The sequence below is a fragment of the Peromyscus maniculatus genome, chromosome 1 (genome assembly GCF_049852395.1).
Source record: "Peromyscus maniculatus bairdii isolate BWxNUB_F1_BW_parent chromosome 1, HU_Pman_BW_mat_3.1, whole genome shotgun sequence".
In the NCBI taxonomy this organism is placed as follows: Eukaryota; Metazoa; Chordata; class Mammalia; order Rodentia; family Cricetidae; genus Peromyscus; species Peromyscus maniculatus.
Window position 1 is genome coordinate 17,773,320 of NC_134852.1, and position 25,063 is coordinate 17,798,382.

At 38.5% G+C, this 25,063-nt stretch overlaps 1 protein-coding gene across 1 annotated transcript; it reads right to left on the reverse strand.

Moving 5' to 3' along the window:
- Nucleotides 1-848: 848 nt before the first annotated feature.
- LOC143274212 (vomeronasal type-1 receptor 4-like) lies at nt 849-1,784 on the reverse strand. The gene has a single exon (XM_076575953.1). The coding sequence runs from the start codon at nt 1,782-1,784 to the stop codon at nt 849-851; it is 936 nt and encodes a 311-aa protein (XP_076432068.1).
- Between the last annotated feature and the right edge of the window lie 23,279 nt (nt 1,785-25,063).

Consider the following 25,063-nt stretch of genomic DNA (forward strand, 5'->3'; position numbering starts at 1 on the left):
CCACCATGAGGAACATGATGTAAAGTACCAGTAATCCAGGAGCCACATAGCATGTTATAGATTAATAGAAATGGGTTAATTAAGATATAAGAACTAGATAGCAAGAAGTCTGAGCCAATAGGCCAAACAGTTTAAATAATATAAGTGCCTGTGTGTTTATTTGATTCTGAGTGGCTTCTGGCCCAGGCAGGACTAGCGATAACTACAGCTACATGACTGTCATGATGTAGCCCTCATCCAGTGACTGATGGAGACAGATGCAGAGATCCATGGCCAGGTATCAGGTGGAGCTCCAGGAGTCCAGTCAATTGGGGAGAGGAGGGACATATGACTAAGGGATATCAAGACCAGGACTAGGTCTTGATACAACTAGACAAACTAGTGTAACAACTAGGAGACAACTAGGCAAACTAGTGGAAACTCATGAAATGTGAATCAATAGCTGAGGAACTTCCATGGTACTGGATTAGACCCTCTGGATAGGCAAGACAGTTGTTGGGCTTAAATTGTATAGGGGCCCCCAGGCAGTGGGATCAGAACCCGTCCCTAGTGCATGAGCTGGCTTTTTGGAACCTAGTGCTTATGGTGGGACACTTTGCACAGCCTTGGTGAAGAAAGGAGGAGGCTCAGACCTGCCTCAACTGAACGTACCACTCTCTGCTGACTGCCCATGGGAGAACTTGCCTTAGAAGAGGTGGGAATGGGGGTTAGCTGGGGAGGAAGGCTGTGGGGGGCAGGAGGAGAGACGACAGGGGAATCTGTGGTTGGTACATAAAATGAATAGGAAACCTCTTAATAAAAACAAGCTTTATTTTTTTTATAAAAGAGGGATGCAGACAGCACAGCTTTTAGTGCTCTCTGACTACATAAGCACGGTGTATTGTCTGATGAAAACAGATACTGTAGAGTCTGAAAACAGGGGTGTGATGTCTGATGAACAGAAAGGGGCAGAATGCTGGGAAGCATGCAGCCATGGCTACACCTACATTGGACAGCCTCCTGGTTTCTTCAAGGACAGACAGGTAAGATGTAAAGACAATAGAGGTTACATAGAAAAACACAAAGATGCTTACTAAAGTAAGAATGTTTTGGGTTGCTCTGGTCTCAGGTGATGACCTGGGAGATGGAGATCTGTGGATATGTTGAACCCTCTGCTTGTGTTTGAGAAGGATAAACACCATGTAGCCACTGGCCCACATCATCAGTCCCAAAAATATGACATCATTGAATGTCAATAGGATTGTATTAAGTATACCAAGTAGTCGTCCAGGATTCATAATAACACAGAATCCAAAATCTTTTATTCCAGTATCATTTTTTCCACCCCATATATCAGTTGTGTATACAGGGATACAGACATATACCAATAGCTGCAGTGCCCAGCCCAGCCCCAGAGAAGAACTAATGACTCTGGGGGCTGTGCTCTTGAGCTGTGCCAACTTGGAATTATTGGGGCTGATGGTGATGGCCTGAAAGACACTCAGCAGGGATGTGGAGCCCAGGGACATTCCTCTGCCAACTCTATGAAAATATAAGACAAGTTTACATGAAACATAATCTAGATAGTAAGTCTGACGAAAAGCAGCAGTGGTCTGTGGGATTCCTCTGCAGAGAACAATGAAATTGGCCCAGGTCAGGTGTTTGACAATCAGGTCTGTGGGCTTCACTTTGATTCCAGAGAAGTCAGCAATGATGAAACAAAAAAACATGGCTGAGTTACCCACCATTCCCAGTGCAGTCTGAGTCAGGAAGAAGATTCCTACAGCCAAGTCTCTGGTTTCCATTCTGTCATGGTCCTGGGTCACTGCACAACACATCCAGAAGACACCTGTTGTAGAAGTTGGACTATCTTCCTCATAGCATGTCACATAATATATTGCATAGACACTATCACCTTATATCTGTAAGCAATGTTAAAATGTATTTATAGTAAGAAGTTCACTAGGTCTCAATGATTTCCTATTGTTTGAATTAATGGTAATTACTTGGGACATTGTGGTAAAAGTTACCTTTGCAGTGTCATTAGTATTAACCATTGTTCAGTGCTTTACAACTAATAGCTGGTTTAAAATCCACAAATGCACTTGTGAGAGGGTTTAATGATTAAACTACATTCAGAATGGTGTCCTCAATGCAGATACACTAGTAGATTCCAACTTCCCAGCAACCAGTAAAAGACAGAGATTTACTAGACAGGAAACTGCATGGCCCCAGGGAAAATCCTCACCCCAAACTAAAATGCTACTGACAACTGATAGCTACTAGGAAATGGGGAATGGGCCCCCACTAAATCAAGCATGCTCCAGTGAATAATCACACTCCCAAGAGTGTATGGGTAACACAAATTTTGTTTTATGGGTTAAAACATTAAAAAGACAGAAGGATGGGCTGGTAGAGAATCATGGTGTATCTGTGAGGAGTGGGAGACGAATGGTATTTAATAAAGAACCAGAATTAGCCATCAAAAAAGACAGCATTATGCTTGTCAACCTGGATATCTTCATGTAGATAAATCCAAATAGATGATTTTCATCACCCTGCACAGAAGGCAACACTAAATGGATGAAATACCTAAATTTAAACCAGACATACTGAACCTGATCAAAGAGAAAAGTGGCAAATAGTCTTGAGCTCATTAGCACAGGAAAAGATGTTCAGAATAAGACATTGTTAGCACAGTCACTAAAGATAAACAGTACATGGGATCTCATGAAACAGAGAAGCTTCTTCATGGAAACGACACTGTCATTTGGACATATTACCTATGAAATGGGAAAATATCTTTAATACTTACACATCTGGAAGAAGCTTCTCTATGGGAAGTGTTTCTCTTTGGGCAGTCACCAAGCCTGCTTAACTCAGACCCAGAATTTGGATTTTGATCATGAAGAATGGTCTTTGGGTCACTATCCAATAATTGTCACAGATTAGAAAAATTTATTAAGAATACAAAACATACTTGAATGATGGTTCAAGTGGCAACCTACATTAAATTATGAGCTAGGCCTTATGAAAAAATCACAGTGTATAGACACACATTCATGGGTGTACATGCAGCACTGTGAGAGAAGTAGGGACATCCATTGCATTGAAATCTCATAAAATGTACAAGAAAACAAAAATAGTCAAAAGATGCCAGGGGAAATGTTAAAGATTAGGACAATATCTGACAAATGGCAGGTACTGGGGAAATGTTCAGTATCTCTAATTAAATTGTGTCTGGGATAATCAGGCACCACTCAGAAGCCTACAGTGGAAATGGTAGGAAAGGAGGCAGTAGATCAGACAGCCCATCAGGCCATTGCATTGGGAGGAAACTGTCAGGACACCATATATATTCCACTGAGAAAAGGTGTCTTCAAAGCATTCTTAAATTGGGTGAGGTCCCCTTTGCAGAAGCAGATAGTAGCAGCTATGAATCAGCACCAGGCTGAAGCAAGCATGCCCAGAGAGGACATTGATGCTCCTCACATGCACCAGCCATGAAGGGACAATCAGCTGGACAATCAAGAACTAGGGCAATATTCGCAGTTAAATCCGGGATCTGAAGAAGTTTAAACAGAGTGGGGAGTTGAGACACAACCTTAGCAACTAGCAGATACTTGCAGCCTCAATTACTCTGTACACTGGTACTTTAGGTCACTGTAAGGAATGGCTGTAGCAGAAAATACTATTACTCTATTAAGTGATGTCATGGACATTCAGGAAGACAAATTGGACTGTCCCAGATGTGATTTCATAGGTTCTAATTTTTAGTAGTATGTGTTTATGTGGGAGTGAGTGTGTGTATTAGAGTCCAGCAAACTAGAAAGGATACTTTAGAGGGTCTGAGAAAATAGTGGGGGAGGGTAAAACAATACATGTGTTTGAAAGTGAAAGAAGGAATTAATGATATGGGACAGTGTGAGCCGAGATGAGGGCTCAGAAAAGGGGTGATTGGGCCAATGAAAACATTAAGTATGAAAATGCCTTAAGGAAACTTTTTATTTTGTAAGCTAATTAAACATAAAAATATTAAAAAAAAACAGAGCTAAAAAATAGAAAGTGAAGGAAAAAAGGGTGAAATGAAAAGTTGGGTATGTTTGTTGATGAATGGGGAATCTGTGAATGTCATTACATATGTTGGAAAATGGTTCACATCTGCTTAAGTGTAGCAAATATCACCCTGCACACCAGTAACTTCACTCTTGTTTTCCCAACATTCTGCTTGGGGTTTATTTATTCTGAGAGAAATAACACTATATAAATACAATTTAATTTGTGTTGTAGATGGTAATCATTTTTATAAGCTGTGGTTCCATCTCCTTATTTATTTTTATTTTTATTTTTTGGTTTTTCGAGACAGGGATTCTCTGTGTAGCTTTGCGCCTTTCCTGAAACTTGCTTTGTTGATCATGCTGGCCTTGAACTCACAGAGATCTCCCTGCCTCTGCCTCCCAAGTGCTGGGAATAAAAGCGTGCACCACCACCGCCTTACTCATTTCCTTATTTTTTGAAATCATGATATAATCACATCATTTTCACTATCACTCCAATGATGCCTTCCAATTACACACACACAACTACTTACCATATTAAACTTATGGATATTGGCCTGTTTTGTTTTAATCATTGTTACACATACACACACACACATATATATTTATATGTAAAAATACAGTATATATGTGTGAATAAACACATATATGTGTATGTAAATAAGCACACATGCACATGTATACATATAGATGTATGTTTACATATAAATATACCTTTCAAAAAGGAAACTTCTCATTTCAAAGAAAAAGAGAACATTACAAAAAACACAACTGATCAAAGTCCAGAAAACAAATGAGTGTGTGGTGCTAAATCCCACGTGATCCATCTATTATACAAGTCTTGCACTCAAGGCTCAAGGAACATTATGGCAAAAGAGGCAGAAAAAAATTGAAAGAGACAGAAGATCAGGAATCTGCTGTGAAACTGCAAATCCTAGACATTTCAGGAAAGCTGCACCACTGATGTCTATACTTAGTTACCTAAAAATATCAATGCAAGGATACCAATAGACATGCTAACGTGGAAGGGGCAGTCTCATTGGACACCAATAATCCTACTTTTAAGAATTAACCAAATGAGTTCACTTTTTGCATCACCTAGTAACAACTATGGAAGATTTCTCAGTCCCTGGAGATTCCCCAGGGAGATTGTCTGGAGCACATGAGTGTCTGCTGCTTTCCAGCAGGATGGGCATACATCAAGGTCACAATAAACAAGAGGACAAACAGACACCTTCACCAATATTTCCATTCATGGTTCCACAGCTCAACAGAAGTGTGTGGAGAGTTTGATTGCTGGGGGACTACAGCATGGCCCATGGCCTGATTGAACTAGAAGCTGAGTATCATTTGGCATCAAATATTCAGCAGAACCATGTGGTCCAGCATCATCCCCAGATGGCCAATCAACTCCAAGAGGAAGATCAAAAAACCCAAAGTCTGTGTCAGAAGTGCTAGAAATATCTTGAACAAGAAGATCAAGAAACTGCCCAAGAAATCAAGAAAAGCTAGCAGTTGAGAGTGAGAGACTATGGGTTCAGTAGAAGATCAAGGAGGTCATGTTGTGTACTTTGAAAGGAAATTGAGGATGGATTACAGAAAGAGAAAATGGATGAAGCACCTTCCCGTTTTCTCTGGGGGCTGGAGTTACTATATAGAGGGAGGAGGAATGGAACCAACATTTTTATAAGCCGTGGTTGTGACTCCTTATTTTTTGAAATTAAGATATAATTACTGTCTCTACTCAGGATGGATGACCCACAGGGATCAGGATGATATGATGATGAAATTGTACAGAAATTGCATGAAAAACCTTGGGAAATTGCTTGAATTTGGTGACTGAAGAAAGAAAAGCTTATAAGAAAGTGAAAGAGTGAGAAAAGTCATTTTGGACAATGGAATCCCTAAGAATGAATGCAATCAAAAGCAGCTAAGTCAACACACTTAAAGTCATAAGACAATGATAATCATAATGTTCTAAGATTGACAGGTCATCCCAAATACTACCTCCTTCAATGATGGACCATGAGTCTGGATCACAAATATTTTACAAACAAGTACAGTGTCACTTATCATTTCTCCACTTCTCAAACTCAGAGTTCTCTCATAAATGATTCCATATCAACTAGTAATTAAAAATATCTGCTTTTAAAATGATCTTGCTCTAGCAAATATTGCTGAATGATTCAAAACACATTACTTTGGTAGTTTTACTTCTATCTGACATTCTGCACAGTTACTCTCAATTGTTTTTCTAATTAAATCAATTTTAAATCATTTTTAGTTGCCATTTTTTGTTTCGTTTTTCGAGGCAGAGTTTCTCTGCACTGCTTTGCACCTTTTCTAGAACTCAGACTGTAGCTCAGGCTAGCCTTGAAATCACAGATATCTTGTCTGGCTCTGCCCCCCAAGTGCTGCAATTAAAGACATGTGCCACCATCCCTTGGCAAATGATTTTTAAAAGAGAATTTTACATATCTATGCTGAAGAAGACAAAAATATATTTCAAAAATCATGGAATAAGTAAAACATCAAAACGATGTTAGTTGTTAATGGAGGACTCCATTTACAAAAACCCCAGACAATTAAAATGTAGTCTAACTTCAGAAATGCTTACCAATAAGACTTTCTTTCAACAATGCAGCAGAGGTTTCTTTAGTTAATTAGTTAAAAGAAAATTATGACAACATTACAAGATTGTTTTGCTCTTTCTATTGTGTTTCAAGTTGTTGTACTTCCTTCAGTTTTAAAATTCCCCTTAGATGTATTTTTATGATGTTTGCTTCATTAGTTGAAAAAGTACATGCTAAGGAAGGAAGCAAGAAAGGAAAGAAGGATGTAAGTTTTGGTTGAGGTTGTTGGTTGTATGGAGCTTGTATCTGTACATGAAAATCAGAGATTCCTGGTTCCCAAACATGATCTGGGCAAAAATCATTTGATATTTTGAATGTTGATGCTGACAGAGGTATGAGTTTATGGAAATGTCCCTTAGAACACTATAAAAATCATGTTCTTTATGTTTTTGCTACTTCAGTTGACAATAATATATACATAGGAAATATGACATCACAAGCAAATACTCAATATCTCTGGAAGATTTTTAAAGTCCTACCTACTTGGAATTGTTCTTACTGAGAGGACAGTCATATTTCCAGAAGATGATCCAGCCACATCTGTGAAGATGGAAACAATTTAAATTATAGACAAAATGCTTCATCCCAAAAACTGTTCTGACTTTTGAGACTCCTTGAATGACAGTGAATAAGAAGTATATACACCATGTGCTTGTGATTTGAATACTTGGGTTCCACCTGCATTCAGTGTAGTGAACTAAGAAGAAATTTTAAAGAGAAGAAATGATAACTACCATCTGCCACAATGTGAGAGCACTTCTGAGTTCAGATCTGTGAGGTTCCTCTGCTCAATTCTGGGAAAGGGTGCTTGTTTTCACAGCAATAGCATCAACACACAAAGCCATATTGTGGTTACACTGGTCACATGCACAGAAATAAAATATTCTCACTAGTTAATATTCACTTTGTTTTATTTTGTTAAGAGTTAAATGTATAATGGCAAGTATAATTTTTTAAAAGATACATTTTTATTGAATGTATATCAATCTGTGTCATTCAAAACCTACTGCCTTTCTTAGCAGATCATTTCTCACTTTAAGGATTAACACAGACTAAAGACTAATACCAGTGTTGAAGTCCCACTGATTTGATTCCTCCTTTAACAGTGAACACAGTCCTATTTCACTCAATGAACTGGACAACTAAAGCTCATCTCAGGTTTCCAGTTCTCTCAATCATGTTAGAACATTTTCTATTGTCTTTCAATTCCATATATTAACTGACTTATCAACCAGAAACGAAAAAAAGTCCCAAGTAACACATAGAAGCCAGTCAATCAGGAATTTATTTATCATATAATGCCTCATATGTGCACATTTCCTCTCAAGGAGAGTGGTAAGATGGACTCCTCAATTTCTCTGCTGCCAAAGCTTTCACACTGATCACATCAGACCCATTTTCAGTGACACATGAGCCAGGTCATGAGAGATGCCTTCATTCCTAGTTTGAGAGACTGCACAGTGTAGGTAGTTCAGATACAAAGTATTCTCTAATTTTTATAATTTCATTTGCTGTACAATGATAAAGATCTCATATCAATACTGAATCTTAGACCTTTCCTTTTTATGGATTACAGCTTAGACTTCATGGTTGTTTGCTACCGCTTTGTCTGTACTTTCTCCTTTTGCATCCTGATCTTTAGAATAAATAGCAGTGTAAGTTTTTATTAGTTAAGTGTATAAATGGTCAACAGCAGTAAAAATATAGGAGTCAATATTCACCTGTCAGTTTGACACCTTCTTTGAGTTTTATAACTCTGATGTGGACAGTAGCTTTATTTTGCATGTTATGACCTGGACTTAGAAACACAAAGGGAACATGACTCTTAAATCTGAAAGCTGTTTTTGTCAGAGTGCATGCTGGAAGGTCTCAAACATGTGTATTGTATTGAAAACACGGTCACCTTAATTCCTGATCACAAAGCCTTCAGACACATTTTCAAACACACTGCAATTTACCTTAGTACCTGATCACAAAGCCATGAGACACATTTTCAAACACACTGCAAAGACACATTTTCAAAAACACTTAACATGTTTTTCATGTTTTTGATATTTCATTGTATGCTTTTTGTGGTAAAAAGTAGTATTTGGGGATACTAAAAAGATGGCTCAGTCATACAAAACACTTGATATTATTGTAGTGGACCTGGGCTTGAAACCCAGCACCCATATGGTAGCTCACAACAGACTCTTCCAATTCCAGTGCCTACGGGCTCTCACAAGTTCTTCTGGTACCTGAAGGTACTGTAGTCTCATAGCACACATATATGTGAGCAGGCAAAACATTCATATTCACAAATGCAAAGTTAACAAGTAAATAAGTAAATATTTTTAAAGCTGGGTTTTCATTTTGAAATAAATATTTTTCCCCCCATAGGCAAATGCCAAGTGCAACTAAGAACTTGGAGATTTTAATAAAATGTAGTGTTCAAATTGTGGTCTGTGGGGACAGCTGTCCTATCTCCCAGTTTGATTTCACAAGCACAAGATAAAACTGATGTTTATGAGGCCACTGGAAATATGCATTGTTTTTAATAACAGGTAATATCTAGAGTGGTAACTGCAGATGAATCACTAATACCATTACTCTGTATAAAATGCAACTTGAAATACTAGTATATGCTGAAAGAGAATAAGAAGAAAATTAAATTACTCAAATATTTCCTTAAATTCTGTATATACTTATTACTTCTTATCTTGATGAATCTATAATAAAATTTATAATATGTACAAATAGAGAAGATTCATGTGAGATGATAAGGAATCTGAAGAATGTGAGAACTTAAACATTGTCCAAACTGAAATAAAAAACTAAGGGTGAATACAAACATAGCTGATGGATAGAATCCTGGCCTGCCATGGGACATGGCCCTTATAAGTCCCATTATCAACAAGGATAAAGCAGTGAGGTAAGCTGTGTCAGCACTTTCTGCTTAATATTAGAGTATGGTTCAACCAGGGGAGGTAGCACAAGACACATTTTTTCCTGGCTGTCATTGCTGATGCTCATGTTATTGACATATAACTCATAAATTCTCTTCAGGATTACCTTCCAAAGTTTAAGAGGGTGGTTTCAAACCAGTCAGTATACCACTGGTCATTCTATACAGACTCTACTACTAACTCTATAACTTATAAATGTAGTTTTTTATAACAATACACTTGAGTACAGAAAAAGATTCATATGCTATATCTTTCAGTGTTTGTGGTTTGCATATTTCCATTGGAAAACTTGCTATGGACATAAAACTATTCTAAGTTCAAGTATAATAATCATACTGAAAAGATATTCTATACATCATGAATAGGAAGTTGAATTATCACATTGAAATATTACCACAATCCTTTGGCACTTTCACAGATGAATTTCATTACCCTGGTGTTACCCTCAGTCATTCTCAGTCAGATATTTATGTTGCAGTAAGTACTGACAGGGACTGGCACAATGTTAGGAATGCCTTTTATGCTAACCTCTTAAATATGGAAATTTGTTCTGCATATTCTGTCTGTTCCACAAATCTGTTTCTGTCTCAGATTCCCATTGCCATACATGAGCACTTACTCAACTTCTCTTCTTTTCTGAATCTGCTGCTAAGACTGAAATACAAAGTACTCACCTGACATTTGGCATCTGCAGGATGGTTGATTCTTTGGGCAGATTCAGACTCATTAATAACCAATGTTGTGTGAGAGTCACCTCAAGCCTGAGGTAGAGGTCTGTGGTTCTATGACATCACCTCCCTCCAGAACTGCAATTTTCATTTCACCTGTGGTAGGAATGACAAACCTGGCTTTGGGAGACAAAATCATTTTGAAAGGGAAAACATTTTCCAGTTGCTAATTAATAAAGACAATAGTTTTTTGTGAATATCTCCAATGGGGCAAGGTGTTTTGAAGAGGAATTGAGTTTTTATCATCCCTGAAGGATGACTGGGGTTCTATGGAAGGTTCTAGAGAGGTTGAGATCAGATTCATGACAAAGTTACAGAAGTCTCTATGACTCATTGGATCCAGATTTCTCTGATGTCCTTCACTACAAATCAACATAGTTGTTTTTTAAAAAATTTGGAATACTTACTATTAAATGTTTCTTTGAGTGTTATATGCATGCATATGTATTTTAGTTAAGCCTACCACATATTATTTCCTTTCTAACATCTTATTCCCTACCCTTATTCCCTTTAAGTATCATGTGTTCACTTAAAAACAAGCAAAACAAACTAACAGAAGAAAAAACACTGAGTATGCTTAATGATGTTAGTACGCGCCTAGTACAGTGGCATCTGTGAAAGCATGGGTAGACTCTCAAAGGTCAAATCCTTGACAAAATGTAACAGTTTTTGTTATTTATTGTATGATTTGGGTTGCAAAATGTTTTCATTTGTGGGGACTAGAGAGGTGGCTCAGTGTTAAAGAATGTTTCATGCTGTTGGAGACAAGCTGGGTTGATTACCACCATCTGTATGCTTATGCACAACTGTCTGTAACTCCAGTTCCAGGGTGCTCACACATCCCCTCCTGTCCTCTGCAGGCCTTGCATTGCCATAGTGTACACATGTACAGTGTAGACCATGCATTCAGGCACAAAAAAGAAAAATAGATAAATAAGGAATCTTTTAAAAATAAGTTTTTATTTTGACATGAAGGCTTATTTCACAGAAAAATGATAAGGCTTTTGAGATTTTCTTAAAATGTAGTGACCTTTAAGTGTGGTGTGATATGATAGAAAACTGTCTTATCTTCCAGTTTCATTTAACAAGCACAAGGTGGATCATATGCTTGTGATACCATGAGACATATACATTGTTGTGATTGAGGAGTAATGGCTGCAGTGATAACTACAAATGAATTACTAACATCATCATTCTGTACAAAGTGAAACATGATATACTAGCAGCGCTGAAACAGCATGGCAAGTTATTAAATTATTTCATTCAAAAGTCTGTATATACCTGCTATTTCTTATACTGATGAATCTATTATCATAATATTTATGATACATTGAAATAGAGGAAATGCAAGCTACATATGTAAAAAAGAATCTGAAGAATGTGAAAACTTAAACATTGTTCAAAGTGAATGATATAACTAAATGCAGACACAAATGTAACTGAGGGGTTGAACCTTGTCCTGCCATGAAGTAGGCCTTGATTTCCATCATCAATAGTGATAAACAATGAGGCAAGGCAGGAAATCAGTTTGCACTTAGCATTAGGATATGATTCAATAAGGGGAGAAAACTCAAGATACATTTTTTTTCCTGGCTTCAGTTGCCTGATACACATATTCTACCTTCCCCTCACTTTTGACTTCCCAAGTTCTGGAGGACGGTTATAAGACAGCCAATCTACTTCTGGTCATTCACTACAGACTCAGTTAATAAATCTGTACCTCACAAATATGGTGTTATATAAGAATACCTTTTACTCCAGAAACAGATCCATATCCAGCAACTTCCCAGTATGTGTGAAACTTACATTTCCATTTGAATGTTTAAGTTGGATGTGAAACTATGTAAAGTCGACCAATGATAATAATACTCAAAAATTAGTCTATATATCATGTAAGGTAAAGTGGTTTATAACAAAGACTTATAACCACAATATTTCATCACTTTCACAGATGGGCTGTATTACTCTAGTGTTACCCACAGAACCTTCAGGGGAGGCTTATATTACAGTAAGAAGCAAGAGAGACTGGCCCAAGGTTAGGAACCCTGATATCTTTCTCACTCCCTTCTTAGCTATGCATTTTTCTTGTGCCTTCTGGGTATTTTCCATGGATCTGTTTCTACCCAAGATTACCATTACCAGACATAAGTAGCTATTAGTCTTCTCTTCTTGTTGGCTCGGCCACCCCGAAATACGAAGTACTCACCTGCCTTTTTACTGAGCAGGAAGGTGAGTTCTTTGGACAGATCCAGGCTCACAAATAATCAGTGCTGTAGAAGAGTAAGTCAAATAAAATGATTCCTCCCCAAATTGCTTTTGGGTCATGGTGTTTCATCACAGCAATGGAAGTTCTAACTAGGACGTCTTATGAAGTTTCGAACTATCCTATCAAGGTTCATATAAATTTGTGTTGAAATTCTGATGGAGAGTGCACTGAACCTTTAAATTAAGGTGACCATATTTACTACATTAATCATACCTATCTATGAGCATGGAAGATCTTTAAACCTCCTGATATGTTCTTCAATTTTTTTTCTTCATTAAGCTTTTTTTATTCATTTTACATACCAACCACAGATCCCCCTCTCTTCCCTCCTCCCACTCTTGCCTCTAGCCTTTCCCCTAAAACTCCTCCAAAAAGGTAAGTCTTGTCATGGGGAGAGTCAGAAAAGCCTGGTACATTCAGTTGAGGCTGGTCCAAGTCCCTTCCCCTGCATCAAGGTTATGCAAGCTGTTTTTTAAATTCTTGTCCTACAAGTCTTTCTCTTACATGGTTATAGTTACCATAAGATATTTTATATTATTTGAAGCTATTATGAGAGACATTGTTTCCATGGTTTCTTTCTCAATCCATTCGTGGATTGTATATAGAAGAGGAGTGAAACTGATGTGTTAAAGTTAATAATATTTCCAATCACTTTGCTGAAAGAGTTTATCAGCTATAAGAATGTCCTGATGAAGATTTTTTTCTATACATGTGTATGAGGAAAACTGTTCTGTAATTCCCATTTTTTCCTGGGTCTTTTTATGGTTTGGATATCAGGGAACTGATCTAAAAAAATAAAATAGGCAATGTTCCTTCTGTTTCTACTTTGTTGAATAATTTGAAGGATATCAGTGATAACTCTTTCTGAAAATCTGGTAGAATCCATCACTAAAACCATCCCTCTGTGGGCTTTTGTTTTTTGGTTGTGAGATTTTAATGACTGCATGTACTTAACTAGGGGTTATGGTTCAATTTATATTGTTCACCTGATCTTGATTTAAATTTGATAACTAGTACCTATCAAGAAAATTATCCACTTCTTTTGGATTTTATGATTTGGTGGAATATAGGTTTTGAAAATATGTCCTTAAGATTCCTGTAAATTTCTTTATACCTGTTGTTATGCCCCTCTTCTTTTCTGATTTTGTTAATTTGGATATTCTTTCTTTGTCTTTTAGTTAGGTTGGATAGGAGTCTTTCTTTTTCTTTTTCTTTTTAGTTTTATTTTGTCTTACAATACAATTCAGTTCTACATATCAGCCACAGAATCCCTTGTTCTCCCACCTCCCGCTCCTCTCCCCTTACCCCCTAGCCCACCCCCCATTCCCACCTCTTCTAGGGCAAAGCCTCCCTCGAGGACTGAGATTGACCTGGTAGACTCAGTCCAGACAGGCCCAGTCCCCTCCTCCTAGGCCAAGCCAAGGGACGCTGCATAAGGCCCAGGTTTCAAACAGCCAACTCATGCAATGAGCACAGGACCTGGTCCCACTGCCTGGATGCCTCCCAAACAGATCAAGCCAATCAACTGTTTCACCCATTCAGAGGGCCTGATCCAGTTGGGGGCTCTTCAGCCATTGGTTCATAGTTCATGTGTTTCTATTTGTTTGGTTATTTGTCCCTGTGCTTTATCCAACCTTGGTTTCAATAATTCTCGCTCATATAAACCCTCCTCTTTCTTACTAATTAGACTCTCAGAGCTCCACCTGGGGCTTAGCTATGGAGCTCTGCATCCAGATCCTTCAGTCATTGGATGGGTTTTCTAGCACAACTATTAGGGTGTTTGGCCATCTTATCACCAGAGTAGGTCAGTTCGGCTTTCTCTTGACCATTGCCAGCAGTCTATTGTGGGAGTATCATTTTGGATTTCTGTGGGCTTCTCTAGCACTTTGATTCTTCCTATTTTCATGTGGTCTTCATTTATCATTGTCTCCTATTCCTTGTTCTCCATCTCTGTTCTTGATCCAGCTGGGATCTTCCACTCTCCCAAGCTGTCTTTCTCTGGATCCTCACACTTCATTACCCCCATTCATGTTCAGGCTGTTCATGTAGATGTCATCCATTTCTCTGTGATTGGGCGATCCCTATGTCTTTCTTGGGGTCCTGTTTTCCAGTTAGCCAACCTGGTGATGTGAGTAGCATTCCAGTCCTCCTTGTTCCACATCTAGGATCCTCCTATGAGTGAGTACATACCATGTTTGTCTTTCTGAGTCTGGGTTACCTCACTCAGGATGATTTTTCTAGATCTGTCCATTTGCTTGCAAAACTCACGATGTCATTGTTTTTCTCTGCTGAGTAGAATTCCATTGTGTATATGCACCACATTTTATTTATCCATTCTTCAGTTGAAGGGCATCTAGGTTGTTTCCAGGTTTTGGCTATTACAAACAATGCTGATATGAACATAGCTGAGCAAGTGTTCTTGTGGTATGATTGAGCATTTCTTGGGTATATGCCCAAGAGTGGTATAGCTGGATCTTGAAGGAGATTGATTCCCAATTTTCAAAGAAAGCACCATATTGATTTCCAAAGTGGTTGTACAAGCTTGGATTCCCACCAGCAGTGGAGGAGAGTTCCTCTAGCTCCACATCCTCTCCAGCATAAAGTGTCTTCAGTGTTTTTGATCTTAGCCATTCTGACAGGCATAAGGTGGTAGCTCAGAGTTGTTTTGATTTGCTTTTCCCTGATGATTAGGGGTGTTGAGCAATTCCTTAAATATCTTTCAACCATTTGAGTTTCTCTGTTGAGAATTCTCTGTTTAGTTCTATAGCCCATTTCTTATATTTTTGGTTGTGAGCCTAGCCTTTAATGGCTGAGCCATCTCTCCAGCCCTATAGCCCATTTCTTAATTGGACTGTTGGGCATTTTGATGTCTAATTTCTTGAGTTCCTTATATATTCTGGATATCAGTCCTCTGTCAGATGTGGGGTTGGTGAAGAATTTTCACATTCTGTAGGCTGTCGTTTTGCATTGTTGACTGTATCCTTTGCTCTAAAAGAGCTTCTCAGTTTCAAGAGGTCCCATTGATTGATTGTTTGTCTCAGTGACTGTGCTACTGGTGTTATATTTAGGAAGTGATCTCCTATGCCAATGTGTTCAAGACTACTTCCTACTTCTTCTTCTAGCAGATTCAGAGTAGCTGGATTTATGTTGAGGTCCTTGATCCACTTGGACTTAAGTTTTGTGCACGGTGACAGATATGGATCTATTTGCAGCCTTCTACATGTTGATATCCAGTTATGCCAGCACAGTTTGTTGAAGATGCTTTCTTTTTTCCATTGTACACTTTTGGCTTCTTTGTCAAAAATTATATGTTCATAGGTGTGTGGATTAATGTCAGGGTCTTCAATTAGATTCCATTGGTCCACATGTCTGTTTTTATGCCAATACCAAGCTGTTTTTAGCACTGTAGCTTTATAGTAGACCTTGAAGTCAGGGATCGTGATGCCTCCAGAGGTTGTTTTATTGTACATGATGCTTTTGGACATTCGGGTTTTTTGTTTTTCCATATGAAGTTGAGTATTATTCTTTCCAGTTCTGTGAAGAATTGTGTTGGTATTTTGATGGGGATTGCATTGACTCTGTAAATTGCTTTTGGTAAAATTGCCATTTTTACTGTTAGTCCTGCCTATCCATGAGCAAGGGAGATCTTTCCATTTTCTGACATCTTCTTCAATTTCTTTTTTCAGGGACTTAAAGTTCTTGTCATATAGTTCCTTCACTTGCTTGGTTAGTGTTACCCCAAGGTATTTTATGTCATTTGTGGCTATCATAAAGGGTGATGTATCTCTGATTTCCTTCTCAGCTTCTTTGTCCATTGTATATAGGAGGACTACTGATTTTTTTTTTGAGTTGATCTTGTATCCTGCTATGTTGCTGAAGATGTTTATAAGCTGTATCAGTTCCTTGGTTGAATCTTTGGGATCCCTCAAGTATACAATCATGTCAACTGCAAGTAGGTAAAGCTTGACTTCTTCCATTCCAATTTGAATCCCCTTAATCTCCTTATGTTGTCTTATTGCTCTGGCTAGAACTTCAAGTACTATATTGAATAAGTATGGGGAGAGCAGAAAGTCTTGCCTTGTTCCTGATTTTAGTGAAATTGCTTTGAGTTTCTCTCGATTTAATTTGATGTTGGCTGTTGGCTTGCTGTAAATTGCCTTTATTCTGTTTAGGTATGTTCCCTGTATTCCTAATTGCACCAAGACCTTTATCATTAAGGGGTGATGGATTTTGTCAAATGCCTTTTCTGCATCTAGTGAGATGATCATGTGTTTTTTTTTTCTTTGAGTTTGTTTATATGGTGTATTACATTGACAGACTTTCATATGTTGAACCACCCTTGCATCCCTGGGATGAATCCTACTTGATCATGGTGGATCATTGTTTTGATGCATTCTTGGAGTCTGTTTGCCTGTATTTTATTGAGTATTTTTGCATCAATGTTCATGAGGGAGATCGGTCTGTAGTTCTCTTTCTTTGTTGTATCCCTGTTTGGTTTAGGAATCAAGGTAATTGTTGCCTCATAGAAGGAGTTTGGTAATGTTCCTATTTCTATTTCTAGAAAATCCTGTTTCTATTGTGTGGAACAATTTAGAGAGTATTGATATTATCTCTTCTTTGAAGATCTAGTAGAATTCTGTGCTGAAACCAAATGGTCCTGGACTTTTTTTGTTTGGGAGACTTTTAATGACTATTTCTGTTTCCTTAGGGGTTTTGGACTATTTAAATAGTTTATCTGGTCTTTATTTAACTTAGGTATGTTGTACCTATCCAGAAAATTATCCCTTTCTTTTAGATTTTCCAGTTTTGTGGAATAGAAGATTTTTGAAGTATGACCTGATGATTCTCTGGATTTCCTCAATGTCTGTTGTTATGTCCCCCCTTTTCATTTCTGATTTTGTTGAGGAACAGTGATTGTTCATTCCTGTTATTTTTGGTGGTAGTGTGTGCGTGCTTCTCTTCTTTGGGTTTTACTGCTGTGGCTTTATCTATTACCTGTGTTTTCAAGGGTGTATCTGACTTCCTTAGGTTGGAATTTTCCTTCTAGTGCTTTCTGTAAGGCTGGGTTTGTGGATAAGTATTGTTGAAATCTGGCTTTGTTTTGGAATGTCTTGTTCATTCCATTTATGGTGATTGAAAGTTTTGCTCGGTATATTTGTCTGTGCTGGCATCCATGGCCTCTTAGTGTCTGCATTACATCTGTCCAGGTCCTTCTGGCTTTCAAAGTCTCCATTGAGAAATCAGGTGTTATTCTGATGGGTTTGCCTTTATAGGTCACTTGGCCTTTTTCCTTGGCTGCTCTTAATATTCTTTCTTTATTCTGTACATTTAGTTGTTTAATTATTATGTGGCAAGGGGATGTTTTTGGGGTCTAGTCTGTTTGGTGTTCTATAGGCTTCTTGTATCTTCATAGGCATTTCCTTCTTTAAGTTGGGAAAGTTTTCTTCTATGATTTTGTTGAATATATTTTCTGTGCCTTTGAGTTGGTATTCTTCTCCTTCTTCTATCCCTATTATTCATAGGTTTGGTCTTTTCATGGTGTCCCAAATTTCTTGGACATTTTGGTTCATGACTTTGTTGGCTTTAGTGTTTTCTTTGACCGATGAATCTATTTCTTTTACCATATCTTCAATGCCAGAGATCCTCTCTTCCATCTCTTGCATTCTGTTGGTTATACTTGCATCTGAAGTTCCCAATCGTTTACTCAGATTTTCTATTTCCAGCATTCCCTCTGTTTGTGTCTTCATTATTTTTTTCTATTTCCCTTTTCAGGTCTTGGACTGTTTCCATCATTTGTTTCATTGCTTTTTCATGATTTTCTTTCAGTGCTTTATTGTTTTCTTCCAGGACTTTATTGTTTTCTTCTACTTTATTTGTCCTTTCCTCTAGTTTTTTATAGCGTTCCTCCCATTTTTTTGTCTTTTCCTCTATACAAACCTCTATCTTCTTCATGATATTATTCATAAGGCTGTTTTCTTCTGCTTCTTCCAATTTTTAATGTTCAGGTCTAGATATTGGAAGAGGGCTAGGTTCTGGTGATGCTGTATTGCTCTTCATTTTGTTGTCTTCTGCCTTGACGTCTGCCAATTTCCTTGTGGTTTGTTCTTGGTCTTATCAGCCAGCGCACTTGGTTCAGACAGAGCTGAAAGATTCAGGAAGTCTCTCTTTCTTGTCCAGATGGGAGCTCTCTTGTCCAAATGGGAACTCCTGGGCAGGATGGGAGTTCTTGTTCAGATAGGAAGTCCAGGGCAGGATGGGAGCTCTTGTCCAGACAGGAAGTCCAGGGCAGGATGGGCACTCTTGTCCAGACAGGAAGTCCAGGGCAGGATGGGCACTCTTGTCCAGCAGGGAAGTCTGGAACAGAATGGGAACTCTTGTCCAGAAGGGAAGTTCAGGGCAGGATGGGAGCTGGGGGCTGGTCTCTAAATGGCTGGGATCTCAGGCCCATGGGTATGGGGGCAGGGCGTGGAGATTGCAGGGTCTATAAGGGGTCTTGGAGAAGGGGAGCCTTCCTGGTAAGGCTAGAAGGGAACCTGCCTAGTGGCCTGAACCTGGGGCCAAGTTGGGCAGGTTTTCCCAGGAGTGGCAGGTGCCCAGTGAGGGGGTCTAGGCTGAGCCTGGACACTCACCTCTGGTCCAGAAAGGAAGTCCGGGGCAGGATTCGGATAGGAGTTTTTCTATCTTGTTGGTTTTCTTGATGAGCCATCTCTTCCTTTCACTGATTTTTGTGTTGTTCACTCTATTTCTATTCTATTGATTTCAGACTTCAGTTTGATTACTTCTTGGCATCTTCTCTGCTTGAGTGTGATTACTTCTTTTTACTCTAGGGATTTCAGGTGTGCTGTTAAGTTGTTAGTATGAGATGTCTCCAATTTTTTATGTAGGCACTTGTTGTTATGAACTTTCCTCTTAGCTCCATTTGATTGCATCCCATCAGTTTGTGTATGCTGTACATTCATTTTCATTTAATTCTAGATAGTCTTTCATTTCTTTCTCTATTTCTGCCTTGACCAATTTTTCATTCAGTAGAGAACTGCTCAGTTTTCATGAATTTGTAAGTTTTCTGTTGTTTCTCCCATTTTATATGCCCAAATTCAATTTACTGTTGTAGCTAGAGTTTTCCTGCCTTGCCCACAGTCAGGACAAATCTCTGTCACCCGCCAGTCCCACAGCCGCTCAGACCCAACCAAGTAAACACAGAGACTTATATTGCTTACAAACTGTATGGCCGTGGCAGGCTTCTTGTCAACTGTTCTTATATCTCAAAATAACGCATTTCTACAAATCTATACCTTGCCACTTGGCTCGTGGCTTACCAGCATCTTCACATGCTGCTTGTCCTGGCAGTGGCTGGCAGCGTGTCCTTCTGCCTTCCTGTTCTTTTATTTCTCCTCTGTTAGTCCCGCCTATACTTCCTGCCTAGCCACGACCAATCAGGTTTTATTTATTGACCAATCAGAGCAACTTGACATACAGACCATCCCCCAGTACAGCCAAGTGCAGACCATCTCAGACACCTGCACTCAGGCCCATGGTCCTAATCATCCTCTATGCAAACCTGCTGGGTAACGCCACAAGGAACCCAAGAAGGGCTCCCACAGGACATACATTAACATCCCACAGCACACTGTAGTCTGTTGGGATGTAAGGAGCTATTTCAGGGTTTGTTATGTCTGTTGAGATTTGCTATGTGTCTGAGCAGAGGAGAAGGTGTATTCCTTTGTGTTTAAATTAAATGTTCTTAGGTATATGTCATATCCATTTGGTGTATAATTCTCTTAGCTCTAGAATTTGTTTAGTTTTTGTCTGGACGACCTGTCTGTTGGTGAGAGTTGGTATTGAAGTCACCCACCATCAATGTGTTAGGTTCAATGGTGATTTAAGCTATTGTAGTGTTTCCTTTTACAGAGGAGGTATCATTGTGTTTGGGGGCTTAGATGCTAACAATTGAGAAATCATTTTCAAGGATTCTTCCTCTGAGGAGTAGGAAGTATCATTCCCTACTTCTTTTGATTAGTTTTAAGTTGAACTCTATTTTGAGAGATATTACAATGATTATACCATCTTGCATCTTAGGTCCATTTGCTTGGAATATCTTTTTCAACCTTTTGCTCTGAGGTAATATCTATCCTTAATGTTGAGTTGTATTTCTTGGAGGCAGGAGAAGGATGGATTGTGTTTTCTCATCCATTCAGTTAGTATGTGTCATTTTATTGGGAACTGAGACCATTGATACTGAGAGATATCAAGGACCAATGATTGTTGATTCCTGTTATTTTGATGTTCATGGCTGGGGTCTTAGTGGTAGTGTGTGTGTAATTATTTGTTTGTGTGTGTGTGTGTGTGTGTGTGTGTGTGTGTGTGTGTGAGAGAGAGAGAGAGAGAGAGAGAGAGAGAGAGAGAGGAGATTCTGTTCTTTTAATTTTACTGATTTGAGCTTATTTATTTCCTGTGGTTTCATGAGTGTATTTAACCTTTTGGGTGGGGATTTTCATACTCTCACCTTTTATGAGGTTTGATTTGTACATAGATACTATATAAATTTAACTTTATCCTAGAATATCATCTCCACCTAGGGTGACTGAAAATTCTGTTGAAGACAGTATTCTGAGCTAGCATCTATGGATCTATGGTCTCTTAATGTATGTAGTAAATCTTTCCAGAACCTTCTGGATTTAAGTATCTCCATTACAAATTTAGATTTAATTCTACTATGTCTATCTTTATATGTTATTGGTATTTTTCCCTTGCAGCTTTTAATATTTATTTTTTGTATTTTATGTTTAAAGTTTTGAGTATTATGTGGCAAAGTAACTTCATTTTCAGGTCCAGTCTTTTTTGTGTTCTATATACTTCTTCCACCTACATAGGCATCACATTCTTTTGGTTAGTAACATTTTTTTCTTAAAAATATTTTGGAGCCGGGCTCCAACCCGGACCCCATCCCTGGGCACCAGGCACTCTGAGAAGACCTGCCCAACTTGGCCACAGGCTCTGGCCACCGGGCGGGTCCCCTTCTTGCCCCACTGGGAGGGATCCCCTTTTCCAAGCCCGCTGGCAGCCCCTGCAATCTCCGCGCCCTGCCCCCACGCCCATCTGCCCGAGACCCCAGCCACTTCCTGAGACTTAGAAACCGACCCCCAGCTCTCATCCTGCCCCCGACTTCCCTTCTGGACCAGAGCTCCCATCCTGCCCCCGACTTCCCTTCTGGACCAGAGAGTTGGACAAGAGAACTCCCTTTTGGACAAGAGAGAGAGACTTACTGAATCTGTCAGCTCTTTCTGAAACAAGTACACTGATAAGAGCAAGAAGGAACCACGAGGAGATGGGCAAACGTCAAGGCAGAAACAACAAAATGAAGAGCAATACAGCATCACCAGAACCTAGGCCCCCTCCAACATCTAGACCTGAACACCAAAAATTGGAAGAAGCAGAAGAAAGTAGTCTTATGAGTAACTTCATGAAGAAGGTAGAGGATTGTGTAGAGGAAAAGACAAGAAAATTGGAAGAACGCTATAAACAACTAGAGGAAAGGGCAAACAAATTAGAAGAAAACAATAAAGCCCTCCAAAAAAACAATAAACTCCTGGAAGAAAACAATAAAGTCCTGCAAGAAAACAATAAAGCACTGAAAGAAAATCATGAAAAAGTAATGAAACAAACAAAGGAAACAGTCCAAGAACTGAAAAGGGAAATTGAAAAAATAAAGAAGACACAAACAGAGGGAATGCTGGAAATAGAAAACCTGAGTAAAAGATCGGGAAATTCAGATGCAAGTATAACCAACAGAATGCAAGAGATGGAAGAGAGGATTTCTGGCATTGAAGACACAGTAGAAGAAATAGTTTCATCAGTCGAAGGAAACACTAAAGCCAACAAAGTCATGAACCAAAATGTCCAAGAAATTTGGGACACCATGAAAAGACCAAACCTACGAATTATAGGGATAGAAGAAGGTGAAGAATACCAACTCAAAGGCACAGAAAATATATTCAACAAAATTATAGAAGAAAACTTTCCCAACTTAAAGAAGGAAATGCCTATGAAGATACAAGAAGCCTATAGAACACCAAACAGAATAGACCCCCCAAAAAAGTCCCCTGGACACATAATAATTAAACAACTAAATGTACAGAATAAAGAAAGAATATTAAGAGCAGCCAAGGAAAAAGACCAAGTGACCTATAAAGGTAAACCCATCAGAATAACACCCGACTTCTCAATGGAGACTTTGAAAGCCAGAAGGACCTGGACAGATGTAATGCAGACACTAAGAGACCATGGATGTCAGCCCAGACTAATATACAAAGCAAAACTTTCAATCTTCATAGACGGAAGGAACAAGACATTCGAAGACAAAGCCAGATTTAAACAACACCTTTCCAAAACCCCAGCCCTACAGAAAGCACTAGAAGGAAAATTCCAACCTAAGGAAGTCAGATACACCCTCGAAAACACAGGCAATAGATAAAGCCACAACAGTAAACCCCAAAGAAGAGAAGTACACACACACTACCACCAAAAATAACAGGGATGAACAATCACTGGTCATTAATATCCCTTAATATCAACAGACTTAATTCACCTATAAAAAGACATAGACTTACAGAATGGATACGAAAGCAGGACCCATTTTTCTGCTGCATACAAGAAACACATCTCAAATTCAAAGACAGACACTACCTAAGAATAAAAGGCTGGGAAGAGACTTTTCAATCAAATGGTCTTAAGAAACAAGCAGGGGTAAACATCCTGATATCCAACAAAATAGACTTCAAACTAAAATCAATCAGAAGAGATCAAGAAGGACATTACATACTCATCACAGGAAAGATCGACCAAGATGAAGTTTCAATTCTGAACATATATGCCCCAAACACAAGGGCACCCACATATGTAAAAGAAACATTACTAAAGCTTAAACCATATATAAAACCCCACACATTAATAGTGGGAGATCTCAATACCCCACTTTCACCACTAGACAGATCCCCCAAATCGAAACTTAATGGAGAAATAAAGGACTTAACTGATGTCATGACCCAATTGGACCTAATAGATATCTACAGAACATTCCATCCTAACAAGAAAGAATATACCTTCTTCTCAACACCCCATGGAACTTTCTCTAAAATCGACCACATACTTGGCCACAAAGCAAATCTCAACAGATACAAAACAATCAGAAAAACCTCCTATGTTCTATCAGACCACCATGGTTTAAAGCTAGATTTCAACAACAACAAAAACTACAAAAACCTACAATCTCATGGAAACTGAATAATGCTCAACTGAATCACCAATGGGTTAGGGAAGAAATAAAGAAAGAAATTAAAGACTTCCTAAAGATCAATGAAAATGGAGACACCACATACCCAAACTTATGGGACACTATGAAAGCAGTGTTAAGAGGGAAATTCATAGCACTAAATGCCCACATAAAGAAGTTGGAGAAATCGCACACTAGTGAATTAACAGCACATCTGAAAGCTCTAGAACAAGAAGAAGCAAAGTCTCCCAGGAAGAACAGACGCCAGGAAATTATCAAAGTGAGAGGTGAAATTAATAAATGAGAAACTAAGAGAATAATACAAAAAATTAATGAAACAAAGAGTTGGTTCTTTGAGAAAATCAACAAGATAGACAAGCCCTTATCCAAACTAACCAAAAGACAGAGAGAGAGAATCCAAATCAACATAATCAGAAATGAAAAGGGGGGCATAACAACAGACATTGAGGAAATCCAGAGAATTATAAGGTCATATTTCAAAAACCTCTACTCCACAAAACTGGAAAACCTAAAAGAAATGGAAAAATTTCTGGATAAGTACCACATACCTAAGTTAAATCAAGACCAGATAAACTATTTAAACAGTCCAATAACCCCTAAGGAAATAGAAACAGTCATTAAAGGTCTCCCAACCAAAAAAAGCCCAGGACCAGATGGTTTCAGCACAGATTTTTACCAGATCTTCAAAGAAGAGTTAATACCAATACTCTCTAAATTGTTCCACATAACAGAAACAGAAGGAACATTACCAAACTCCTTCTATGAGGCTACAACTACCCTGACTCCTAAACCAAACAAGGATGCAACAAAGAAAGAGAACTACAGACCGATCTCCCTCATTAATATTGATGCAAAAATACTCAATAAAATACTGGCAAACAGACTCCAAGAACACATCAGAACAATTATCCACCATGATCAAGTAGGCTTCATCCCAGGGATGCAAGTGTGGTTCAACATATGAAAGTCCATCAATGTAATACACCATATAAACAAACTCAAAGAAAAAAAAACACATGATCATCTCACTAGATGCAGAAAAGTCATTTGACAAAATCCAACACCCCTTCATGATAAAAGTCTTGGAGTGATCAGGAATACAGGGAACATACCTAAACATAATAAAGGCAATTTACAGCAAGCCAACAGCCAACATCAAATTAA